Source organism: Notechis scutatus, chromosome 2, assembly GCF_049901735.1.
Source record: "Notechis scutatus isolate UNSWTSFEM ecotype Mainland chromosome 2, rNotScu1.2, whole genome shotgun sequence".
NCBI classification, from domain to species: domain Eukaryota; kingdom Metazoa; phylum Chordata; class Lepidosauria; order Squamata; family Elapidae; genus Notechis; species Notechis scutatus.
Genome location: NC_142010.1, coordinates 45,400,928 through 45,422,453, shown reverse-complemented (window position 1 = coordinate 45,422,453; position 21,526 = coordinate 45,400,928). Strand labels below are relative to the sequence as shown.

At 40.0% G+C, this 21,526-nt stretch overlaps 1 protein-coding gene across 2 annotated transcripts in view; it reads left to right on the top strand.

The window, feature by feature from the left end:
* Window positions 1-3,688: 3,688 nt before the first annotated feature.
* SRGAP3 (SLIT-ROBO Rho GTPase activating protein 3) overlaps window positions 3,689-21,526 on the top strand; it is a 216,734-nt gene continuing 198,896 nt past the window's right edge. The window contains exon 1 of one of the 2 annotated variants that reach the window (XM_026678703.2): window positions 3,689-4,520. In XM_026678703.2, coding sequence (XP_026534488.1) covers window positions 4,454-4,520 — 67 coding nt within the window. In that variant the 5' untranslated portion in view covers window positions 3,689-4,453. The remainder of the gene's footprint in view (window positions 4,521-21,526) is intronic. The other variant, XM_026678710.2, reaches the window with a different exon arrangement.

The following is a 21,526-nucleotide window of genomic DNA, read 5'->3' as shown; positions in this document are numbered from 1 at the left end:
GTTATGCAATTTACATGAAAGAACTCTTAAAATGACAAAATGTCTTAGTTTAGATGGATTATTGTATTTATTTATTTAGGAATATCTTATATCCCACCTCAGCCCTGTTGGATGTTGGGAAGAAAAAAACAGGGAAAACACACCATATGAAGAATGAATGAATGAATAAACAAACAAGATTTAAAACTTACAATCAAAATGCCCAAAGCAATTAATGAATGAAAGCATGTTGGAACAGAATCAATTTAACTTGTTTGCAAAATGCAAACAGAGTTGGGTCCATTCCTACCTCTGTGGGAATCAGTATATTCATTTAAAATCTGCACAAACTTGCAAAAGTAAATCTAATCTTCTATCCAACAACCACCCCCCTCCCCAATTTAATATATTTTGCAAGATAAGTTCCCATTGCAAAAAGCTGCACTTTGTGTTCTAATATGATATTAACCACCCACACTTTTGAAATAATTAGAAACAATCGCTTCTTTTAAAAGCCTGGCTGTTTTATTAATCAGTAGCATATATTAAATTAATTACAAGAGTTCTGATAATTTAATGCACTGCATCAACACATAGCTTTATTCAAGTAATGTCCTTCAGCCTAATTCATAAGGGGAACAGTTCTAGGGAAGTTATTTTCTGTCTAGTTTTAAATTCACATTAACTAGATAGAAACTGCAGATGCATCTGTTTCTTAGAAAAAGAACATAACTTGTTCTCCTATAAGTTTTCTGCTAACCTAATACCTCGGTGAATAGTAATATCATCTACGGTTGTTATTCTAAACAAGCTAGTACAGCTTTTTCCAATGAGGTGTCCCCAAATGTGTTGGATCATTAACTTTGATAATCTCTGTTATTCAACACAAGAAATAATAGCAGAAAACCTTACAGGTAGTCCTTAATTGACAAACACAATTGGGATCACAATTTTGAACACTAAGCAATGAAGTTATAAAGTGATCATATGACCACATTGCTTAGTGACTGTAATCCTGGTAACTTCTGTTGCTATTATCAAGCAAATTTTATTAGTTGTTGACCAAGGACCAGTGGTGGGATTCAAATTTTTTTACTAACGGTTTTGTGGGCGTGGCTGGGTGGGTGTGGCAGGGGAAGGATACTGTAAAATCTCCAGTCGGAGGTGGTATTTGCTGGTTCTCCGAACTACTCAAAATTTCCGCTACTGGTTCTCCAGAACTGGTCAGAATCTGCTGAATACCACCTCTGCCAAGGATCCACCCCATCCCAAGCATTCTTGGTGCCATCCAACCCTGAGCCTCAGTAAGGTAAAGGATTGTTTCCAATTGCCCCTGCCTACATCTCTCCCCCATTTCTTCTCTTTTGGCTAGCTTGCACTGGTGAAGATGACCCGAGGCATGGAGCACAGGGTGGAAGGGGGCCAAAAGATCATAGGTGCAGGGAGACAAGCAGTTGGGGGAACTGTAGCACCCCTGGAATTGTAAATATGGGCAGGCTGCCAAACACTTGAATTTTGATCATGTGACTTGCAGGGGTGCTGTAACAGCTGTAACTTCTGGTTGTCTAAGTCCCTCCATTCAGCACAGTGATAACTTTGAATGGTTGCTGAATGAATGGATGGTCATAAGCCTAGGCTTACCTGTACTGTAACATTAAGACTGTAAAAAACACTTCATCCTAATCTTAGGGAGAATTAGGCTTATCTAAGTACTTTGGAAGTACAGGTAGTCACTTATGACCACAGAAGTTATGTTGCTAAGTGAGCAGTTTGTTAAGTGACTTTGGCCCCATTTTATGACTTTTCTCGCCACAGTTAAGTGAATCACTGCAGTTGTTAAATTAGTAACATGGTTGTTAAGTGAATCTGGCTTCCCCATTGACTTTGCTTGTTGGAAGGTCACAAAAGGAGCACCACATGACCCCAGGACATGGCAACTATGATAAATATGAACCAGTTGTGAAACATCTGTGACCATGGGGATGCTGAAATAGACTTAAGTGTGAAAAATGGTCATAAGTTACTTTTTCAGTGATGTTGTAACTTTGAATGGTCACTAAATGAACTGTTGTAAGTCGAGGACCACCAGTAATAATGCCACACTTTGATGAGCTTTCATCTATTTGCAATGTTATGCACATTTATATAATAGTAGCTTCTTTCAAAAACTCTGGGATGGAAATCTGTTGTCAGAATGCACAAAAAGTTTTTGCTTTCAGTGGAACTAAAGTCTCATTCAAGTTGATAACAGAGACATGTATATTTTCACAGATCTTGTTTTCTTCAAGAATATTTTCATAATTTCACAGTCTAGAGCAGGCTTGTCCAACCCGCGGCCCACGGGCCGCATGCGGCCCAGGTCGCCTCATAATGCGGCGGGCCGTATTTTGGCTTGAGTTTGGCCGTTAACTATGTTTTCTATGGTTTTTTTGGATGATCAGGTATCGTTACTGTTATTTTATTTTATGTGCGGCCCAAACCAAATTTTCTTCTTCTAATGTGGCCCAGGGAAGGTGAAAGGTTGGACACCCCTGGTCTAGAGTCTTGGGATGGTAGCTTCCCATCAAATCTATTTAGCCTTTTCAAGATTAGCCCAGATGAATTTGCTAAGGAAATACTTTTACCAGAACTGATTCAAATCCCACTTTTTCCTTGGATTCACTCTACAGCCTTCACTGACCAATTTCAAGCACTACATTATATTCTTTTATGGATTTTGGCTTAGCACAATCGATGAACCCAGCTAAGTGTTGTATATATATTATGCTTTCTTATCTGAGAAACCTACTGTTTAATAGACCTGCAGGCAAAGCACACCCTGCTTCAGTACTAAGTTATATCTGAACTTCAGTTTCTGGTAAACAGGATGTTTGAGCAATGCACTATGATCCTGAAACCAGGCAACAGTAGGATTTGGGAGCCTGATCTGCTTGATTGGTTAGCACTGTATCTTAAGGAAATCTATCAAACTGGAGCAAAGCAGGATTCATTTAAGTCTGTCAAGTATGCAAAGACAGCCGCAAGATTCTGTTCATAATTACCTAGAAGTAAATTGCCCCGTTTCCAACAGTGCTGAGTAAGCCGTGTCCTTTGAGGCCTTTACCGTGAACGATCACAGCCCCAAAAGATTGTGGAACCTGATTTCTCAGCTCTACAAGACAGTAAAGAGCGGCTCCGCAGATGGAGTAAGTTAGTAACCAAGCTCAAAAGTTACGCTTACAGACAGGGGAGAAAAGGCATTCAGAAGAGAAGTATCCGTGCAGCGCGGGGTTTGATTAATGCCCCTTCTCCCCTCAAAACTTCCCTCGAGGTCGCCAGGTTACAAAGACTGTTCAAGGGTAACAATCTTGGAATGGCGATTTGAAGGAGAAAGAGACACCCGCCACCCCCGCCCGATCCTCTCCTACCCCCGTTCTGCATTTTGGCCTTCTCCTACTCGGACGCGCCCGTCTCCTGAATCTCGGCACTCGGCTTGCAAAGCGGAGAAGCGGCTCGCAGCGTAGCCCCAAAGGCTTCTGCAGAGCTTTCCCTTCCGCCCCGTCTCGTCCTTGCGCGGACGCCGCCACGGCCGAACACCCTGCCCCGGTCCTCCCTCCCTCCCTCCCTCCCTCGCAGCGACTTCAAACGCCCCGTAGCCTACAATGTGTCAGTTGTTGCAAAATAAGGAGGAGGCGGGCCTTTGGCTCGGTGCGTGACGCTAGGCCAACTTCATTCAAGCCGGCCCGTCAGAAGAAGACAGCTCCTCTCCCGCGCGAAAGCCTCTACTTCAACCCACACAGCCGCTCTGCCTTCTCGGCAGCCCGGCCGAGTTCGCCGGGAGAGGAAGGCGGCGCAACGCGAGCTCTTGAGGCTCCCCTGAGCTTCTCCTCCGCGCCACCTCAGCCGCGGCGTTACAACTACCTACATGCTAAACGGAGGAGGAGCCTGAGTTTTCCCCTTCGCTTCCTCTACCTCGCCTTGCAAGCCTTTTTCGCGGAGAGGCTTCCGGCGCTCGCCTTTATTTATCGATTTATCGGCGTCTTTTTTTTTTTTCCTAGACAAACCTCCCCCCCACACTTCCTAGTCGAAGCCTACTTGGGTGCAGGTGACACACCCTCCTCGCTCTTCCCCTCCATTCACCCCGCTTCTCAACGCCGGCGGCGGCGGCTCCCGAGCGTTCCCAAGCAGGTTCTCCCTGCCTCCAAGCTGGCCCGAAGGCAAATGCCGGGGAATCGGCTGGGCGACGGAGAGGGGAGACGTTGCTCTTCTCCTCTTTGCTGACCTACTCTCTCTCTGTCTCTCCCTCCGGAGTAGATCGGGCTCGGGGAAGGAGGGGGGGAAGGAGGAAAAAGGAGGGCGAGCGGCGGGAGTGAGCTTTGGGGGGTGGGGTGGGGGGAATCGGAGGCAAGAGCAGCGGGCGAGGGCGCCGAAGGAGGAGGAGACGAAAACCCGGCTCGCCCGCGCTGACTGAACAGAGCACCGCTGTCCCTCAAAGATGTCATCTCAAGCAAAGTTCAAGAAAGACAAAGAGATTATCGCGGAATATGAAACTCAAGTGAAAGGTGAGTCTGGCTTCCCTCTTCCCCTCCTCCCAAGCTTTCTCCCCCTTTCCTCCTCCTGTTCCTCAGGTCCCTCATTGTTTGGTCTGTGTCTTAGTCCGCCTCGCTTGTCACAGTCGGAAGGCTCCGGGCTGGGTGGCGGGGAGGGGGCTGGGGGGTGTCAGCGGAGCGGGACTTGCCGAAGCCCAGAGGTCGGACGGTGTATCGCGGGGAAATTGTGTGTGTGTTTTTTTTGGGGGGGCAGGGTAGTAAAAGCTGCATTGCAGTTGTGTGAAAGGTGGCTCGGGGAGGGGGCTCTCGGGTCGTGAGCTCTTCTCGACGGCCAGGGCTCTCGCTCGCCTTCTCGATGCCTGGTTTGGAAAAAGAAACCCGGTGCCGTCCTTTTTGATGGAAGCCCCGTTTCAGGGCAGGCGTGGGGAGAGGTGGAGGAGTGGGGCGCAGCCATCTGTGGTGCGTATACCATAGATAAAAACGCCTGGAGGCTCGCTTTGCATCGAGCCTCTGCCGGAGACGTAGGCGTGAGGCTCGGATCTCCTCTTATGGAGGCTTCTTGCCGAAAAAGCGGTGGCTTTGATGCCACCTGAACTGGTTGAAAGCCCGAGTGCCGAAGAGACTGGGAACTGGCAGTATTTGAAGGTTTCCTTCTTAAAATCTGTGGCCTTTCCCTCCCCGATTTGTAATCTTTGCTATAGCTCGTAAAAGTCACACAACACTGGGTCTTGGAAGTGCTCCTGTATGAGGGTTTGAAGGGAGTGTTCTCTGCTACAGGGCATAAAGAGAAGATGTATGTTGGGTCTATCGGGCTGCTGATTCTGATTTCAGTACCCACAATACCTTCTTGGACGAGAGCTTGGCTTAAATAGGTTGGCTGTATCCTATTATAAGCCACATTTTTTCCTTTCCCTGTTATGCAACACTCTTGACACAAAACCCACAAGATACGCTGCTTTCTTGGTTTGGCTTGGCTCTTTTTGGTTTTTGTTTTAAGATAACATTTACAAGAGAAATACTTTTTTCAGTATTCACTCCCTCTCCATAGTTGAGACCCATTAGTAGCTTAAATGTAAGCATGGTGCTGAATCTACACCTTGCCCTTGAGTGTTGGCTGTAGAACTAGTGCAGTACAAGTGCTGCTTTCCTAATTCACAGATTTTTGCTGGAGTAATTTTGAAAGAACTGAGGGGGGTTTAGTTTTGCACGCACAATTATGAGGCTGTTTGGAATGGGCAGTGCTTATGCAAAAGAGATTTCCAGATGGAGATGGGAATGAGTTGGTTTGCAAAGTGAGCTCACAACACTATTTCAGAGTCCTGTGGTTGATGCTTAATGTAAGAATATTACTTAGTGTGGTAAATTATAGCTTGCAAAACTGGGTGCATCCTTTCATCTGAGCAATTCAGAATATTTTCACAAACATTCAGGATTGAGGCCTTGATGTACACGTAAGGGTCCTGATAAAGTCTACAGTGCAAAGCTACTGGTTTATAGTTCACCACTCACTGGGCAAACTTGGGATGGTACATGAACCTTATACATGCCACATCTCAAGATCTAAGTCACTCCTGAACTTCATCTCTTTTGAAGAAATGCTTATCTTTGTACTAGAGCAGTGATGGCTAACCTTTCCGTTGTCATGTGCTGAAAGTTGCATGTGTGCACACGCGCATGCCTGCACCCATAATGCAATGTGCACACAACCCTCCCGTGCCCTTGTGCATGCACCTGTGACCTTCCCATGCCTCTGTGCATGCACACGTGACCCCCTGCACATGCCCTGTGCCTCTGCGCATGCACGTGCATCTCCTGCATGTGCCCTGCCCCCCACACATGGGGGCAGATACCTGACAATCGGCTGGCTGGTGGGAGGAGCTTGCACATGTGCAGTGGACCTGATCTGGGGTGATAAGCTCGCATGCCAGCAGAAATGGCTCTGCGTGCCACTTCCGGCATGCATGCCATAGGTTTGCCATCACAGTATTAGAGTGTCTTTCCCCAAGCTGGGATGTTCTGGGTGATAATTCATTATTGAAATATTCAGCCACATGGATAGGGAATTTTTGGAATTAGAATCCCAATTCTACTGGTTACAAGCTAGGTTTTGATATAGATTTCTGACTCTCTAATGAATGTAGTTCTACATTAATTCCCTGAAACACCAGAAGATAATTCTGGATCTACTGGTTGTGCTTCTTGATTTCTGCAGAGGTGAGGTATGACGGATTATATTTTCAAAAGCTTAACCTCATATTATCATCCATAATTGTTCTCAGATATTCTGTAGTTGTTCCTTCAGGAAACTTTTTAATCTGCTCTCAATGTCAAAACAGGTCTTAGTGGTTGCTTTATAGCAGTTACTTAGTGGCTTGCAGTATCCTTTCCACAAATGTGTTTATATATTCCTCTCCTCTGTGGTCTATTTTACTTGTAGTTGTATATTTAATTCTGAGAAGAGAGACATATCCAATTTATAGCGTACTAGCAGAACACAGCCTGCAATTCCACCTGACATTATTCAATCATTGAACTAAAACTCTAGAATTTAGGCTCAGTTGGTATCAGTATTAAGTCTTCCTGAACATAGTTTAGGTGCTTTTAATGAATCAGGTTATAACTTGGATTAGTAAAGTAAGTGTCAGATTGGGGGAAAGGACTGCTGGCTTCTATTTTTGTGTTCCGCATTTTTAATGACTGGATAACATAAGCACATTGTTCTGCATCACATACCATCTGATTGTGCATAATTTGGATAACTTTTATATCACAGTGCTTTACAATTGAATAACCTAATGGCATACTCTTTCTTTATTGATATTTGTCAGAGAGGAAAGAGTTGCAAAAAGTACTTTTTTTTCTTGCAGTAAGTAATAATCCTAAAATGTTTTTTAGCAGGACAATGTGGGTATGAATGTACCCTTATTTTTGAGCAACTTTAGTAGACATGTTCATTTTTCTTTGTTGTTGTTGTTGTTACTGAAGTTGATAGTTGTTCATGTTGTGTAAAATGTGAACTGAATTTAAAAAGAAAAATATTTAAATTGGAATTATTGAGACAATTGACCCAAAATTATATTATGAAAGACAGTTATGCTTCTTTCACAAATTGATTCATCCTTTTCTTGTTTGTGATCTATAGTAGTGATATCTTGTTGGAAGAGCAGATAAAAACAAGGTGGGATTTATACAGTGGCTGTAAATCATGGTTTATAAGCCATAATAGTTGGTTTCACAAGCTGCATTTAATCAAAGTCAAACAAACCATGATTTTTAGAAGAGTAACCAATAGATGTTGAGTAACCAAAGATGTTATAGATGTTGTTGAATATATATATATCAAGAACTTATTTTAACAGATATTAGTTATGTTTATTGTGGATTGTTTTTTTTTTTACTGTTTATTGATGCATTATAGAATTGGTAGTATACAATAATTATAAGTAAATTATGGGTTAGCCCAATTGTGAAAACTCATTAAAAATATGAAGATCTTAAATTATGCAACATGCTGTGGGGCAGTTAAGATACATGATTCATATCTTCAATATAACATCTAGACTGTTGTGTATGTGTAAATATCTGCAATGTATCATTCATTCATACTGACCATTCAGCATGTAACTTCTCTCCATTTGTTCTGCAGACAACAGATAGACAGCAGCTGTTGGTTCATTGTATTTATGTTGCTTTCTCAGTTGACAAGAAAGAATGAGAAAAATTGGCTTGTAGCTATCCTTGGCTGTCTCCAGATAAGGGTCTTAATCTGCATTATGCACTTATCATTTCAGAACTGCAATAGTGTTTTCACACAATAGCTTGGCTCTTATGTAGTTCTAAGCCAAGCTAAACAAACAGCATTAGAGAAATGTGTGAACTCCACTTTGAGTTTCTGTTCACCATTTTATTGCAAAGAAACCAGTTTTATGCCCAAGAAATGTATGTGTAAAGAGTAAAGATTAAATACTAGTCAGGACTTCCAACTGCTTGACCTGCCCATAGTTTTTCAAATTATACCTGGTTATTTATTTTTGACAAGCTTAATAATTTCAGTTCTGTGGTAGACTATACAGTTTTATTAAAACTGTAAAAACGAAGTTCATTAGTTCACAGTTGACTTAGCCTTTCATCCTTCTGAGGTTAGTAAAATGAGGACCCAGATTGTTGGAAGCAATATTGCTGACTCTCTAAACCTCTTAGAGAGGACTGTAAAGCACTGTGAACTGGTATATAAGTCTAAGTGCTATTACTATTTACAACAGGGAAGAGAACTGTAAAAGCATATAAAAGCCCTTAACCCAATAATACACTAGATTATCAAGATACATCATGATGTCCTAGGGATACAGAATAACAAGGTTGGAAGATAGCTTGGAGGTCTTCTACTCCAAAGCCCTGCTTAAACAGGAGACCTATACCATTTCAGACAAATTATGGCCAATAGATGAACTTGATGCATATGAAAATCAACACCAGCTAAAGCAGGGGTCCCCAACCTTTGCTTGCCGGCCACTTACACGAACTCATCTCCTCCCCTCACCGCCCCCGGTCTACAAAGCCAGAAGCCTTTGGGAACTCTGAGCCTAAGAATGGGCAGCTGGGACTTTGCATTGCTGTGAAAGATAATAATTACTCACTCATCTTATTTATATAGCCACCCACCCATCCTATGATCAAATGACTCTATAATAATATCAATTATAATAATGGCAGAGAGCACTCTGTAATTAAGACAAGGCTTAGTTCATGCTTAATATAAAAACAAATATTTGTGATGGAATGTGTGGATGACCTTGGGGGACAAGGGAAAGAGATGCTGCTTAGGAAACAATCAGGCAAGTTGGGCAGGAGCCCCTCCTCCCCACGGCTTGTCAGAGAAAAAAACTTAGGAAGGACCCACACTTGGAGGTTATAGGAAGGGTACAACCTTGCCACACAGTAGATTAAATTAGATGATCAAATGCTTCCCTGTGACTTTGAGATAGTAAAAAAGTTAATTAGCTTTCAGTTCTCAAAAGCTCATAATTTTTTTTCTTTAAAAGGTGAAACTAAATATCAGGAGTGGGAACAATTAAAGCAATAGTCACATAATGTTTCTAGCCTGTGGAGTTACAGATCTTTGCCCCCAAATTACAGTGTAGCTGATAATTCCAGTGTAAAATACAGGAACACTTGTGTAGGGAAGCTTTAATTGTTTTCTTGAAAGGGCATATTTTGCTCTTATTCATTTATCTCCTGGCATACACATAATCAGATGGTTTAGTGTGAATTCACCCAAACTTATAAACAGGTGATAATCTAATACAAACCAATTTCCTATATCTCCTATCCCAAGGGATTTTTGTCTGAGCTCAGGGAAAAAAATTCATTTAGAAAATAGCACAGTCAGGGCTGTGCGGATCATCATTGATCAGTGGTAAACTCTATTTAAATCTACACATTTGGGTTTACTATAGTTTTTTTTTCCCCAGAAGGCAGTTTGTTTAGTTCGAATTGGAGGTAAGGATTGGAACCTGAAGTCAACAGGGTTCAAAAGCAGAACATGAGAGAATACAGTATCTTCTAAAACCAGGAAGATCAGTTCTGTTTGGTGCCAAAATGGCATCCAGAGTTTCTGGGTGTCAGGCGTGAAGGATCAAGACTATACATTAAGTTGCAGTTGAGAATATTTACTACTGAAGCCTATACACAAGACTTTATTCAACTAACAGTCAGCATTAGATTGGCACTAGATAAGAGTCAACAGAATTCTAGGAGGATGGGCTGGACTTGGATTGCTTATGGAAATATAGTGACACTAAACTGATGATGCGCTTAACTCCACTTCCACCCAGTTCTGCCTGCTCTTCTCTTATGCTAGGTTCATATTTGTGCTACTAAGTGATCTGTTTTAATCATGGGTGGATTCACATAATACCTAAGATATTAAGCCTTATTGTGATGTATATTGATATTACATAACAAATAATTATAGTTTAGGGATTGCCTTGTTTAGCAACCATTTGTAATTATAATAGTGATGAAAAAGTGATTTTATGACCAATCCTTGCATTCGTGGCAAGTCTGTAAAGCAAAAGGAAACTCAAGTAAGATTATAAACCCAAAGGAAGAAGCAAGAGTCATATGTTCTGTAGTTTTTCAGATGATATCCAGGAATCACAAATGCATAGAACAGGCATTCCTTCTTATACCTTGGGATGAAAATTGAAATAAAAACTAAGAATCAGTTTCAAATTCCCGTATATGCTGAATGGAAATTACAATCAGTCCAGACTTTGTGGAAGGTTAAATGGCTCATTTGTTCCCATTTACTGTTTTAGTTTAGCCTGTTTCAGGTTAAATTTATGCAGAAATATTGAAAATTAAAAAGGGTTCACAAACTTTTAAGCAGCATTATGCATATTGTTTCTATTGCCATGAAACAGAGGTATTTTATGATCTTAGGGTCAAAATCAGAGGGCTTTAGAACCTTCCCTGCAGAATGGATAAGAGCCAATATAGCAGTCTAGTTTATGGTGAAAGTCTAGGAAGCATTTAACAAGGCTGTGACAAATATGGTGATAATCGTCAGCTTTCTGACCTGTTTGTGTTGGGAACTTATCTGAAGCTAAATAATGGTGTACAATAACCATTAGATACAGATAATCCTCGACTTATAACCACAATCAGGGTTGTAATTTTGGTTGCTAAGCAACAAAACACTGTTTCACAAAGAGTTCCTGCGTGGAGCTGGACCTGGCTTTGTGGTCTAAGAAAGGGAAAAAAAGGGTTGCTTTGGGTTAGCTCCCCTTTTTCGCAGTGCAAAGCCAGGCCCAAAAGGTCCAGAAACATGGTGGAAAGAGATGATTTGGTCTGTCCTCCTTAAACTGCTTTGGGCTCCCCTTCCATTTTTTTTTTTTTTACTGTGCAAAGCCTGCTCAATATGGCTAGGCATGCCTCACCATCAGTGGACAGCAAAAAGATTGCAAAGGCGAGGTAGGGTGGCTGAGTGCAGGCCGACAAGGGCCAAAAGGTAATAGATGTGAGTGGAGACAGGCAGGTGAGGGGAATTTCAAGGTCCCTGCAATCATAAGAGCGGTCCATCATCCGAATTTTGTTCACATGACTGCAGGAATGCTGCAACGGCCTTAACTTCTGGCATTGATCATAAATCTCTTTGTTCAGCATTGTCATAACTTTGAATGGTCACTAAATGAATGGACATAAGTCGAGGATTGCCTGTCCTGAAAAACACTGCTATCCAGAATTAGATCCCAAACATAAAGAGGCTCAGATGAGTTCTTAAATGCAAAAAGGAACAGGTGTGGAACACCCGCGCTTTTTACAATTTTGTAAACAACAAACTAAAAGACTCAAGGTTCATCCCACCCCTGAAAGACTGCAACGACGACACCATTAAAACCAACATCTTTAACACATTCTTCGGCTCAGTATTTGTAAACAGCAATGGATCATGCCCAGTATTTCCTAGTCGAACCACAGACAACTACAATGATCTCATACATATCAATTTTACAGAAGACAATGTTGAAAAAGCACTACGCAATCTAAAACCATCTCTATCTATTGGACCGGACAGAATATGTGCCTACTTCTTAAAAAAGCTATCCACTGCCATAGCCGAACCTCTAAGCATAAGCTTTGACAAATCTTTCAGGACCAACTCCTTGCCTAACCTATGGTCAAAAGCCACGGTCATTCCCATCTTCAAAAAGGGAGACCCCAGCCTAGTTGAAAATTACAGACCAATCTCCTTATGCTGCGTCACCTGTAAAGTCATGGAATCAATTATTAACCAATCCATTATCCTCCACTTAGAGACAAACAACCTACTCTCCAATAAACAATTTGGTTTCAGGAAAAAACTATCCTGTAATCTGCAACTCTTACACTGCAAAAACATATGGACTACACAACTTGATCAGGGCAAATCAATAGACACAATCTACATAGACTTCTGTAAAGCCTTTGATTCAGTGGTACACGACAAACTACTCCTAAAACTAAAATCTTATGGTATCTCTGGACATCTGCATAACTGGATAGAAGCATTCCTGTCAAACAGACAACAAATGGTCAAAATTGGGAGTGTCCTATCAAATTCTGTACCTGTCAATAGTGGAGTCCCCCAAGGCAGTGTTCTAGGACCAACTCTTTTCATACTCTACATAAATGACCTCTGTGATCATATTAAGAGCAACTGCGTTCTTTTCGCTGATGATGTAAAGCTGTTCAATACCACAGACTACCCTTCAAAAAGATCTTGACTATGTATCAGAATGGTCAAACAAATGGCAACTTCAAATCTCAACAAATAAATGCTCTGTCTTACATATTGGCAAAAAAAATCAGAACATAAAATACAAGCTGAATAGTCAAGACCTTGTTGATGATCCAAACTCTGTCAAGGACCTTGGAGTACTCACCTCTAATGATCTAAGTGCTAGAGCCCACTGCAACTACATAGCCAAAAAGGCATTAAGAGTTGTTAACCTAATCCTACGTAGCTTTTTCTCTGGTAATATCACACTACTAACTAGAGCATACAAAACATTTGCTAGACCAATACTCGAATACAGCTCGTCAGTCTGGAACCCACATTACGTATCTGATATTAGCACAGTTGAGAAAGTCCAGAAATATTTCACAAGAAGAGTTCTCCACTCCTCTACTCGTTGTAGAATACCTTATGCCACCAGACTTGAAATTCTAGACCTAGAAAACCTTGAATTACGCCGTCTTCGGTCTGATCTTAGTATGGTATATAAAATCATACATTGCAATGTCCTACCTGTCAATGAATACTTCAGCTTCAACCATAACAACACAAGAGCAAACAATAGATACAAACTCAAGGTTAACCGCACCAAACTTTATTGCAGGACATACGACTTCAGCAACAGAGTGGTCAATGTCTGGAATACTCTACCTGACTCTGTGGTTTCTTCCCCAAACCCCAAAAACTTTAACCTTAGACTGTCTACTATTGACCTCACCCCTTTCCTAAGAGGTCTGTAGGGGGCGTGCATAAGCGCACTAACATGCCTACCGTCCCTGTCCTATTGTTTCTTTTATTTTTCTTATATGTACCCATTTCATGTATTCATAACTATGTATATACTTATACCTATTATCTTGTAAGTGATTGACAAATAAAAATAAATAAAAATAAATAAAAAAAATCCTTTCTGTGGGATTTTATGTAAGTCTTTTCCCAACATAAATAAAACAGCAATAAACCAAAGGTATAGCACTAAATGTGAACTGGAGAAGCTAATCTTTAATTTATATGAGGCCTGTAGTGACTTGAGATTTAGTCACGGGTTGTGCAACTGAGTGCCTGCAAGTTGTCTCAATATTAATAGATGAGATAGGAACAATGTAATTGAGAGCAAATTAGTCTTTTTGTATTGCATAATTCATTGCTCTGGTTTATAAGACTTAGAGAAATTGTTAATTTAACCCCTTTACTATAGGGATAATTTTGATTTTACATATCCATTTAAGTGGATGCTACAGTTTTTGATAAGCAGTGAATTTTGTATATTTATATAATAAGGATTACAACATGTTGTTTTAGTTGCTGTTGCTACATGATCCCAAGAAAAGGTACATTGGTTTAATGATGTGGCGATAGGTGTTAAGTATATATAATTGTTTTCTTTTCAAATCTGGTTCATTGCACAGCTTAGGTACATATGAAAATGAGTGAGGGAGCAGGAGGTGGATTGGAGAAATGAGTTTGCTACCTAACTAGTCCATTATTATTGTAATTTGCTTGGTTGGCTTGGTTGGTCTCTAGAAGTGTAACTTGATTTCTGAAAATTATATGTTCCTTCCCATGTGCAATTCTAATTCACTACTTCCAGGTAATTACATGATGTACATAGAAAAGATATTAAACATATACTCTGCATCATTAAGGTTGATGACAGCTTGATTGACAAAAGAAAATCAGCATGCATTGTACTTTGACTGCGTTTATTTAGAAAAATTAAAAACCAGGTTTCAGTAGAGAAAAATCAAGTACTTCTGATCCATTTGAAAGTCTGATTTGCCATTGGTAACACATGATTGGTAATGCTTGATTTTGGCTTAATATCTAACCCAGGCACTGTAATTTGTAAATTAAGGTTTATGGTTTTAATATGTACTGTGAACCCACTCAGCTGTCTTAAACGTTGAACTAGGGCTCAATATGGCATATATCTCATGTTATTTGAACATAGCTTGTGATTTGTAGCGGCATTTCAAATGACTTTCACTTCAAAATCTTTGAGATGATTGTTGAATGAAGCAGAAGCCACATCTGGCACCTGAGTAAATCATGCTTGCTTATCACTAGAAATTGGGGTAACAGCAAACTGCCTATGCTGTACTCCTAAGCACATCAGTAATCCATTTATCTCACTGTTGTACTGTATATCTGAGTCCTGGCTTTCTACGATCTTGGGCAGAGGATTACACTAGCACGAGATTTTCTGAATGTCTGGGGCATGAATCACAGTGTATTTTTTATGAACAAATCTTGTCATGAGTTGCAGAACTGAGTTGCTGCTGCAAGCTGGCTCGGTATTAATGGATGAAATGGAAACAATATGATTGGGAGCAAGTTAATCTTTTTGTATTACATTGCTCTGATTTATAAGTCTTAAATTTATAAGCCTGGTGTAGGGATATTCTTTTACTCAATCTGTTTAAGAGGATATTAACAGTTTTTGGTAAGCAAAATGGTTGTTGAGCCTTAAAAATTATACAAATAATAAGCGGGATATAACCTAATAATAAAATAATCTACAGTCCAACCAATTGTGTGTTGGCAGGAGTTTGTATTTTAAAAACAAAAATCCAGTAGCTGTTCAATAGTTTTGTACTGATACCTTGAAGTGTGATGTAAATAATAATGTAAATGTTGGATTGTGAAGAAGTGCATTTGATTATATTGCAAGGATACAAGTGAAAGCATGTTTATATTATATGAGCCAATACTGTTAATGTTAAAAGAGTCTAAACATATTTACTTATTCCTTTCTTTTTTCCACATAGCTTGTGCAGAAATGTTTCACTCTCCATTTTGGCTTTAGAACAACTGGTCTGTGAGTTGAACTTGAATTGAGAGAGGGACCAGCCCCAAATCAGCCACTGAATTTGATGACTTTTCCCTAACCTGGCCCCCTTAGACATAAGGAATCTGCACCCTATAATGTAGAGTAACACATCTACAGGGCATTTGACTGGGGAAAGCTGCTTTAGTACAACTGGAAACTCTAGGAAAGAAATAGCTCATTTTAAGAGTTTAAAAGACATAGTCATACTTTATACATACCAAACTGAATGGCAGGAGAGTAGCTGAAACAGAATCATGTTATGAAACATTTGAAAAAGAAGTGGGATATTGGTGTAAAGCTGATAAAATCTGAGCCAATAAAACCGGGAGTTGGAATCTCTTTTCAGACAGTTGATCTATAAACTCTGTATGGTAACTCAGCTAGTGTATCAGTGATGAAGAAACTGCAAAGCAAATTGATGGATGGGTTGAATCTTTCCTAGAATATGTACTGAGAATAAATTCAGGATGATAACAATTCAGAACAATAATTCAGAATCAGATTTCCCTGCTTTTGTCGTAATCAGGATATTGTAGTCCAGGAACTGTTGTTGAATGGAAGGCAAGGACACCGATTTGTGCAATCTTTCCCATCTGCTTCTTTTCAGATGTATCAGGGCCACAATGACCAGAATATGTATTTGGAATGTTTTGTAATAATAAACAAGAAATTTGGAAGACAGACTGTTAGAGAAGAGGGCTGGTTTGTGTCTAAATAACGCCATGCATTTTGAGCAAAGAAACAGTAAGGCTCTTTCCAATAGCACGTAGCTATTAGCTTTGAACATCAATCTTCACATGCAACTCATCAGTCATTACAGTCCGTGGAGTGTCCTGCTCTGCAAGTCTTGCAGGTGACATGGGTAATGGGCTGGAGGAGGATTAATCTATCTAGTCATGAAAGAGTGAAAGTGCTGCTCTGTCTGAGAGATTTAATTCTTCCTTGGATCAAGACTATAGTTGACTTCTCCTCTCCCCACCCCACCCCTTTTTTTTTCAACAAACAAGAATGGACTATTATTCCACTCAAATTTTTGTTTAAGGTGCAATCCTGTCTACCCATTTAGCGACAAGCAAATTACAAGTAGCCTTGATGCGTTCTAATGGGATTGCCTAATTGTCAGAAAGACCAGACAAAACATTTCAATTTGCCATGCATGAATCATCCTTGTGCTGGATACTGAGTATTATTGGTGGCCAATTACTTTCTGAGTACCATTCATTACTCAATAAATACATACATACTCATATGATACATAAGTAAATGTTAAGTATTTTCCAATCTAAACCCAATGCTTCGTCTTTAAGAGCAGGAGTAGAGATGCCACAGCTTTTCACGCCCCACTTTTCAAGCACAACTCCACCAATCCTGACTCCTACAGGCTAGTTTTTTTTCCAGATCTCAGCAGTTGACCGATTATGGGAGAGGGAAGGGGTGGGAAGAATCTCTTTTCCCTTCATTGTTTTTTTCCCCTATTACTCAGCTTATTCAGTTGTCTCTCCTTTTTGGTAATTCTGCATAGATTGACCAACTGCAATAGAAATCAAGAAAGAGAAGAAACCATTGAGTTGTGGGAAGCAAGCCCAGGGTGAATAAAGGGTGAAGGAATGGAGTGATATAAAAATTAAGACAAGTGTGTTTTATGTATGGATCAATTCTCAGATGTTCTTTTCTTGGTCCTTTTTCTCTAGAGACTGTTTAAGCTCAGGATATTTTATCTGATTCGATGTATTAAAAAATGTGGATTCTTTGGGTAGGAATCGATTGAAAGAATCATTATATAACCCTGTAAGGAGAAGGCACCTCATTTACAATTATTGTTGATATGTTTTGTTTGTCAATATTTGAATTAGTCTTTTTTCCAGCAAAGGGACAAGAAAGAAGAAGAGCAATATGATCAAAGTTTGTGTAGCTCTGTTTATAACATTATTTCTAGGATGTTTGTTGTTTCTTTTTCCTTTTTATGGCTATGCTTATCAGTTTTAAAGCTTTGTGGCATTAAATAATTTTTTTAATTAAGCATAATTAAAATCCAATTTTAAAAATGTAGGATCTTCTTCTAAAGGATGACTTCCTGATGGAATATTTTGTTTTGCTTGTTAGATTTATATCTCATGTACCTGTAGAAAATCTTATGCTGCTTAATGAAATTATTTTGCTTTCAAAATTATTTGAGATATGTGAGGAAGGGTTAATTACATTGCCTTTAAATAATGCACATAATTTTAAAAAGATACTGCAGTTTGTATGTGGTTTTTCTTTATATTTCTGGTTTGATTATTCTTTTATTTAGATTTTTTTTTATCATAGTGAAGCTTTCCAGACAACTGTGACAGCATGATTGGCTAATATTCTATTTACATATAGACCTATAGCTTAAGTAATAAAAGTAGCAGCTGCCACTGGAGCTGAATAGCACATTCTTTGTCCTTTTGTATAATTTACATATGAGCAAGAAGCTATAATCCTGAATCTTGAGGTACGTTTGCTAAAAGTACTGTTATTAAATGATGGTTTTCCCCGTTGATATGTGTGTCATCATACCTAGGTTTCCATGAGTTTGATTTAAACACAATATGGCCTATATGGGAGTATTTGACAAATAAGTGAAGGAAGCTTGGTATTAAAAAAATACCTAGGAGGTAGGAGGCTGTGAGCCAAGGTGCAATTTTTACCATCTTCTAATAAAGATTAATTGCTTCCTCTAATGGAAACAAATTAAATCTATCATAGGTGTTTCCTCTTAAACTAACATACAGAACAACTTTTGCAGGTCAGTCAGGGGAGTTCAACTAAGTCAGCAGGTTTCTGGAAATGCTCCCTTTGTATTAATCTTTGGGTTAACGATGACTAGATGAAAATTAAAATGGTCTAGAATTTTTTTTCACTCAGCAGTTGGAAGGCATTGGCTATCACAGCTGGCACTGCAGAAAACCAACTGAAAATGTGTTTGTTTATATGCAAGACTGTACTCTAGGAGCAAACTGTATGGCATTAGTGCATGTTTATTCATTTAACAATTCAACAATAAAGAAATTTATCTAAGCTCAAGAGCATTATTGGGGTGGAAGAATGATGTTATGGATTAAAGCAGGGATGGACACTCTGTAGCTAGGGCTTGCACACCATTCTGAAGATGCTGAAGGCTTTGGTGGCAGACTAATGATATTAAGTGGATGAAGTTAAAGTGTTTCAGATTTTTTCATTGCTGCAAAAGACCCATCCCATTCCATTCACCTTCCTGTGTTAGGTGCCAAAAGTGTCTAAATAAAGAGTCTTACAATATGGTAACTGATGTGCTTCATTTGGTTTTCGATAAATGTGTTGCATGAACTCAACTATTGTAGTTTGGAAACCAGTCTTTATGATTTATTGCATTCACTTGAAGATAAAAAAAATCTGAAGATTTTTCAACCTGGTCTCTTTCTAAGACTTCTTGCTTTTTCTGTTGAGAAGGAGGTGGCCTTCTAGGAAGAGGAGCATTGGTATCTTCTCAATATGAAGGATGTTTCCATATCTTTTTCTGTACCTTTAATTGTAAGGGGAGAAAATGTGTTCTCTGTTTTGAGTAAGGCCAACTTTTTCCTAAACCACTTCCCTCCTTTCCTGAGGACAGATATAATTGCTGCTTTTCAGCATGCTATTTAAACTTTCATGCATTACTTTAAAAAAAAAAACATTTCTGGATTTTACTGTGTTCCTAGTTGTTCCTTAGTGGAAGGATGTGGTCACATACTGCAAAATGGTCAAAAACATAAATACTTTGTTTACTTTCATTTAGATAACCAGTTGTTCTTCCTGCTCCTGTTTCATTGGGGTATTGTTTACTTCATAATCCAAACAGAACTAGTTTCCCTTTTGATCCCAGCCTCCTGTATTTCTTGTTCTACAGCAGGGTTGGGCTATTAATTTCTCCAAGGGACCACATGAGGATCTGGGATTGTTGTGGAAGGCTGGAGTTGCCCTGTCACATATGGCCCATAGGCTGTAAAATGCCCAGGTCTGTCCTGCAGCCTAGTATTAGAACAGAATAACATTGTTGGGTTTATTTGTTAGCTTCTTCAGCCTTTATATCTTTCTCTTTTCTATGGTTTGAGGTCAGTGGTGGGATTCAAATTTTTTTACTACCGGTTCTGTGGGCATGGCTTGGTGGGTGTAGCCAGGGAAGGATACTGTAAAATCTCCAGTCTGAGGTGGTATTTGCCGGTTCTATGAACTACTCAAAATTTCCACTACCAGTTCTCCAGAACTGGTCAGAACCTGCTGAATATACCACCCCTGTTTGAGGTGTGTGTGTGTGTGTCATAAATATGATCCGAACCGAATATCACTTGAACTATTAAAGAAAGAATGTGTGCACATGGGACTTAAGTGTTCTAGGCAAGTGGATTCTAGCCATTACATGTGCATGGTTTATGACAGGGGTGTCAAACTCATGGCATCACATTGTCATCACATGACATATCACTTTTCCCCCTTCGCTATAATGGGGGTGGGCGTGGGCAACATGTGATGCATCTGGCCCCCAGCCGTGAGTTTGACACCCCTGGTTTAAGAGAAGCAAAAGGTCAAAGAGAATTCTGGTGGCTAGTTGTGATTTGTTTCTTTACATATACTTCACAGATAAACTCTTGATTACAAGGGTAGAAACTCTGGTCTCTGGTAGAGAATTTTCTGCTGAGAAGATGAGTAAGGAATGATGGGTGAACATATGGGATGAAGCCAGTGTGTACATGTCCTGAATATTTGATTGAGTTCTACGATTGCCTGTTTTTTAGAGACTTTGGAGACTGGTGAAGAAAGAACAGTTTCATAGTACATATTGGTTACAGAGTTAGATAGTAAATTTGATTACCTGAATCTGAAATATAACATTAAATGTTGATAGTGAAATATGGTACCGCTGTTGTAGAAGAGGCCTACTTCTAAAAAACAAGTGTTTGCATTCTTAAAAATAGTGGAACAATTATTCCCATGCCTTGCTAAACGTTTTCTTAACTGAATTTGTTCTTTGCAAATTTATTTAAGAATGAGATTTTAAAAAAAGGACCTCTGATTTTGATACCTAAAATAAAGGGAGGTTAGTTCAAACTGCTAATATTTCTTCCTTTGGTTTCTTGATCGTGTCCATGGTCTATTTAAGTCAAACCTTCCTGTAATTAAGGATGAGTCTTTAGATAGCTTAGCATTAGAAGCGCTTACAGGGAGAGATACAAATCCTGTTAATGCCTTATATGTATGTGCATATTTGGAAGATATAGAGCAGGGGTGTCAAACTCAAGGCCAGGGGGCCGGATCCAGCCTGTGGGATGCTTTGATCTGGCCCGTGGGACTGCCCTGGAAACAGCAAAGGACCAGCCTGTGGTGCCTCTGCCAGCAAAAACTGCAGGTGGCCCTCCTGAGCCCCGTTTTCACTGGCAAAGGGCTGCAGGAGGCTGTCGCAGCCAAAAATAGAGTATGCGACAGCTGTGGGTTATCCTCCTAAGTTCTGTTTTTGGTGGCAGAAGGTTGCAGGAGCCCATTTCCACTGGCAGGGCACTCAGGCCGCCACAGGCACCCTCAACATGAGTGATGTTGAGCTGGCCATGCCCCCCATCCCCCCAAGGTCAAACCCAACCCTGGCATGAAATCGAGTTTGACACCCCTGATATAGAGAGTGAGAAAATCACAGTAGAAATCTTTCAGGTATAAAATTAGTAATGACTAAACTGCAACAATCTTTTAAAGCAAAGGTTCTCAACTTGTGGTCTCTGGATCCCTGGAGAGCTGCGATATTGTCACAGGGGGTCCGCAAAGGCTTGAAAAAAATGTTATGATTTAAATTTTGAGTTAAGGCTTAGGGGTTCATGGCTACAAAAGGAATTTAAAGAGGGTCTGTGGTAAAGAAAAGGTTGAGAATTACTGCTTTAA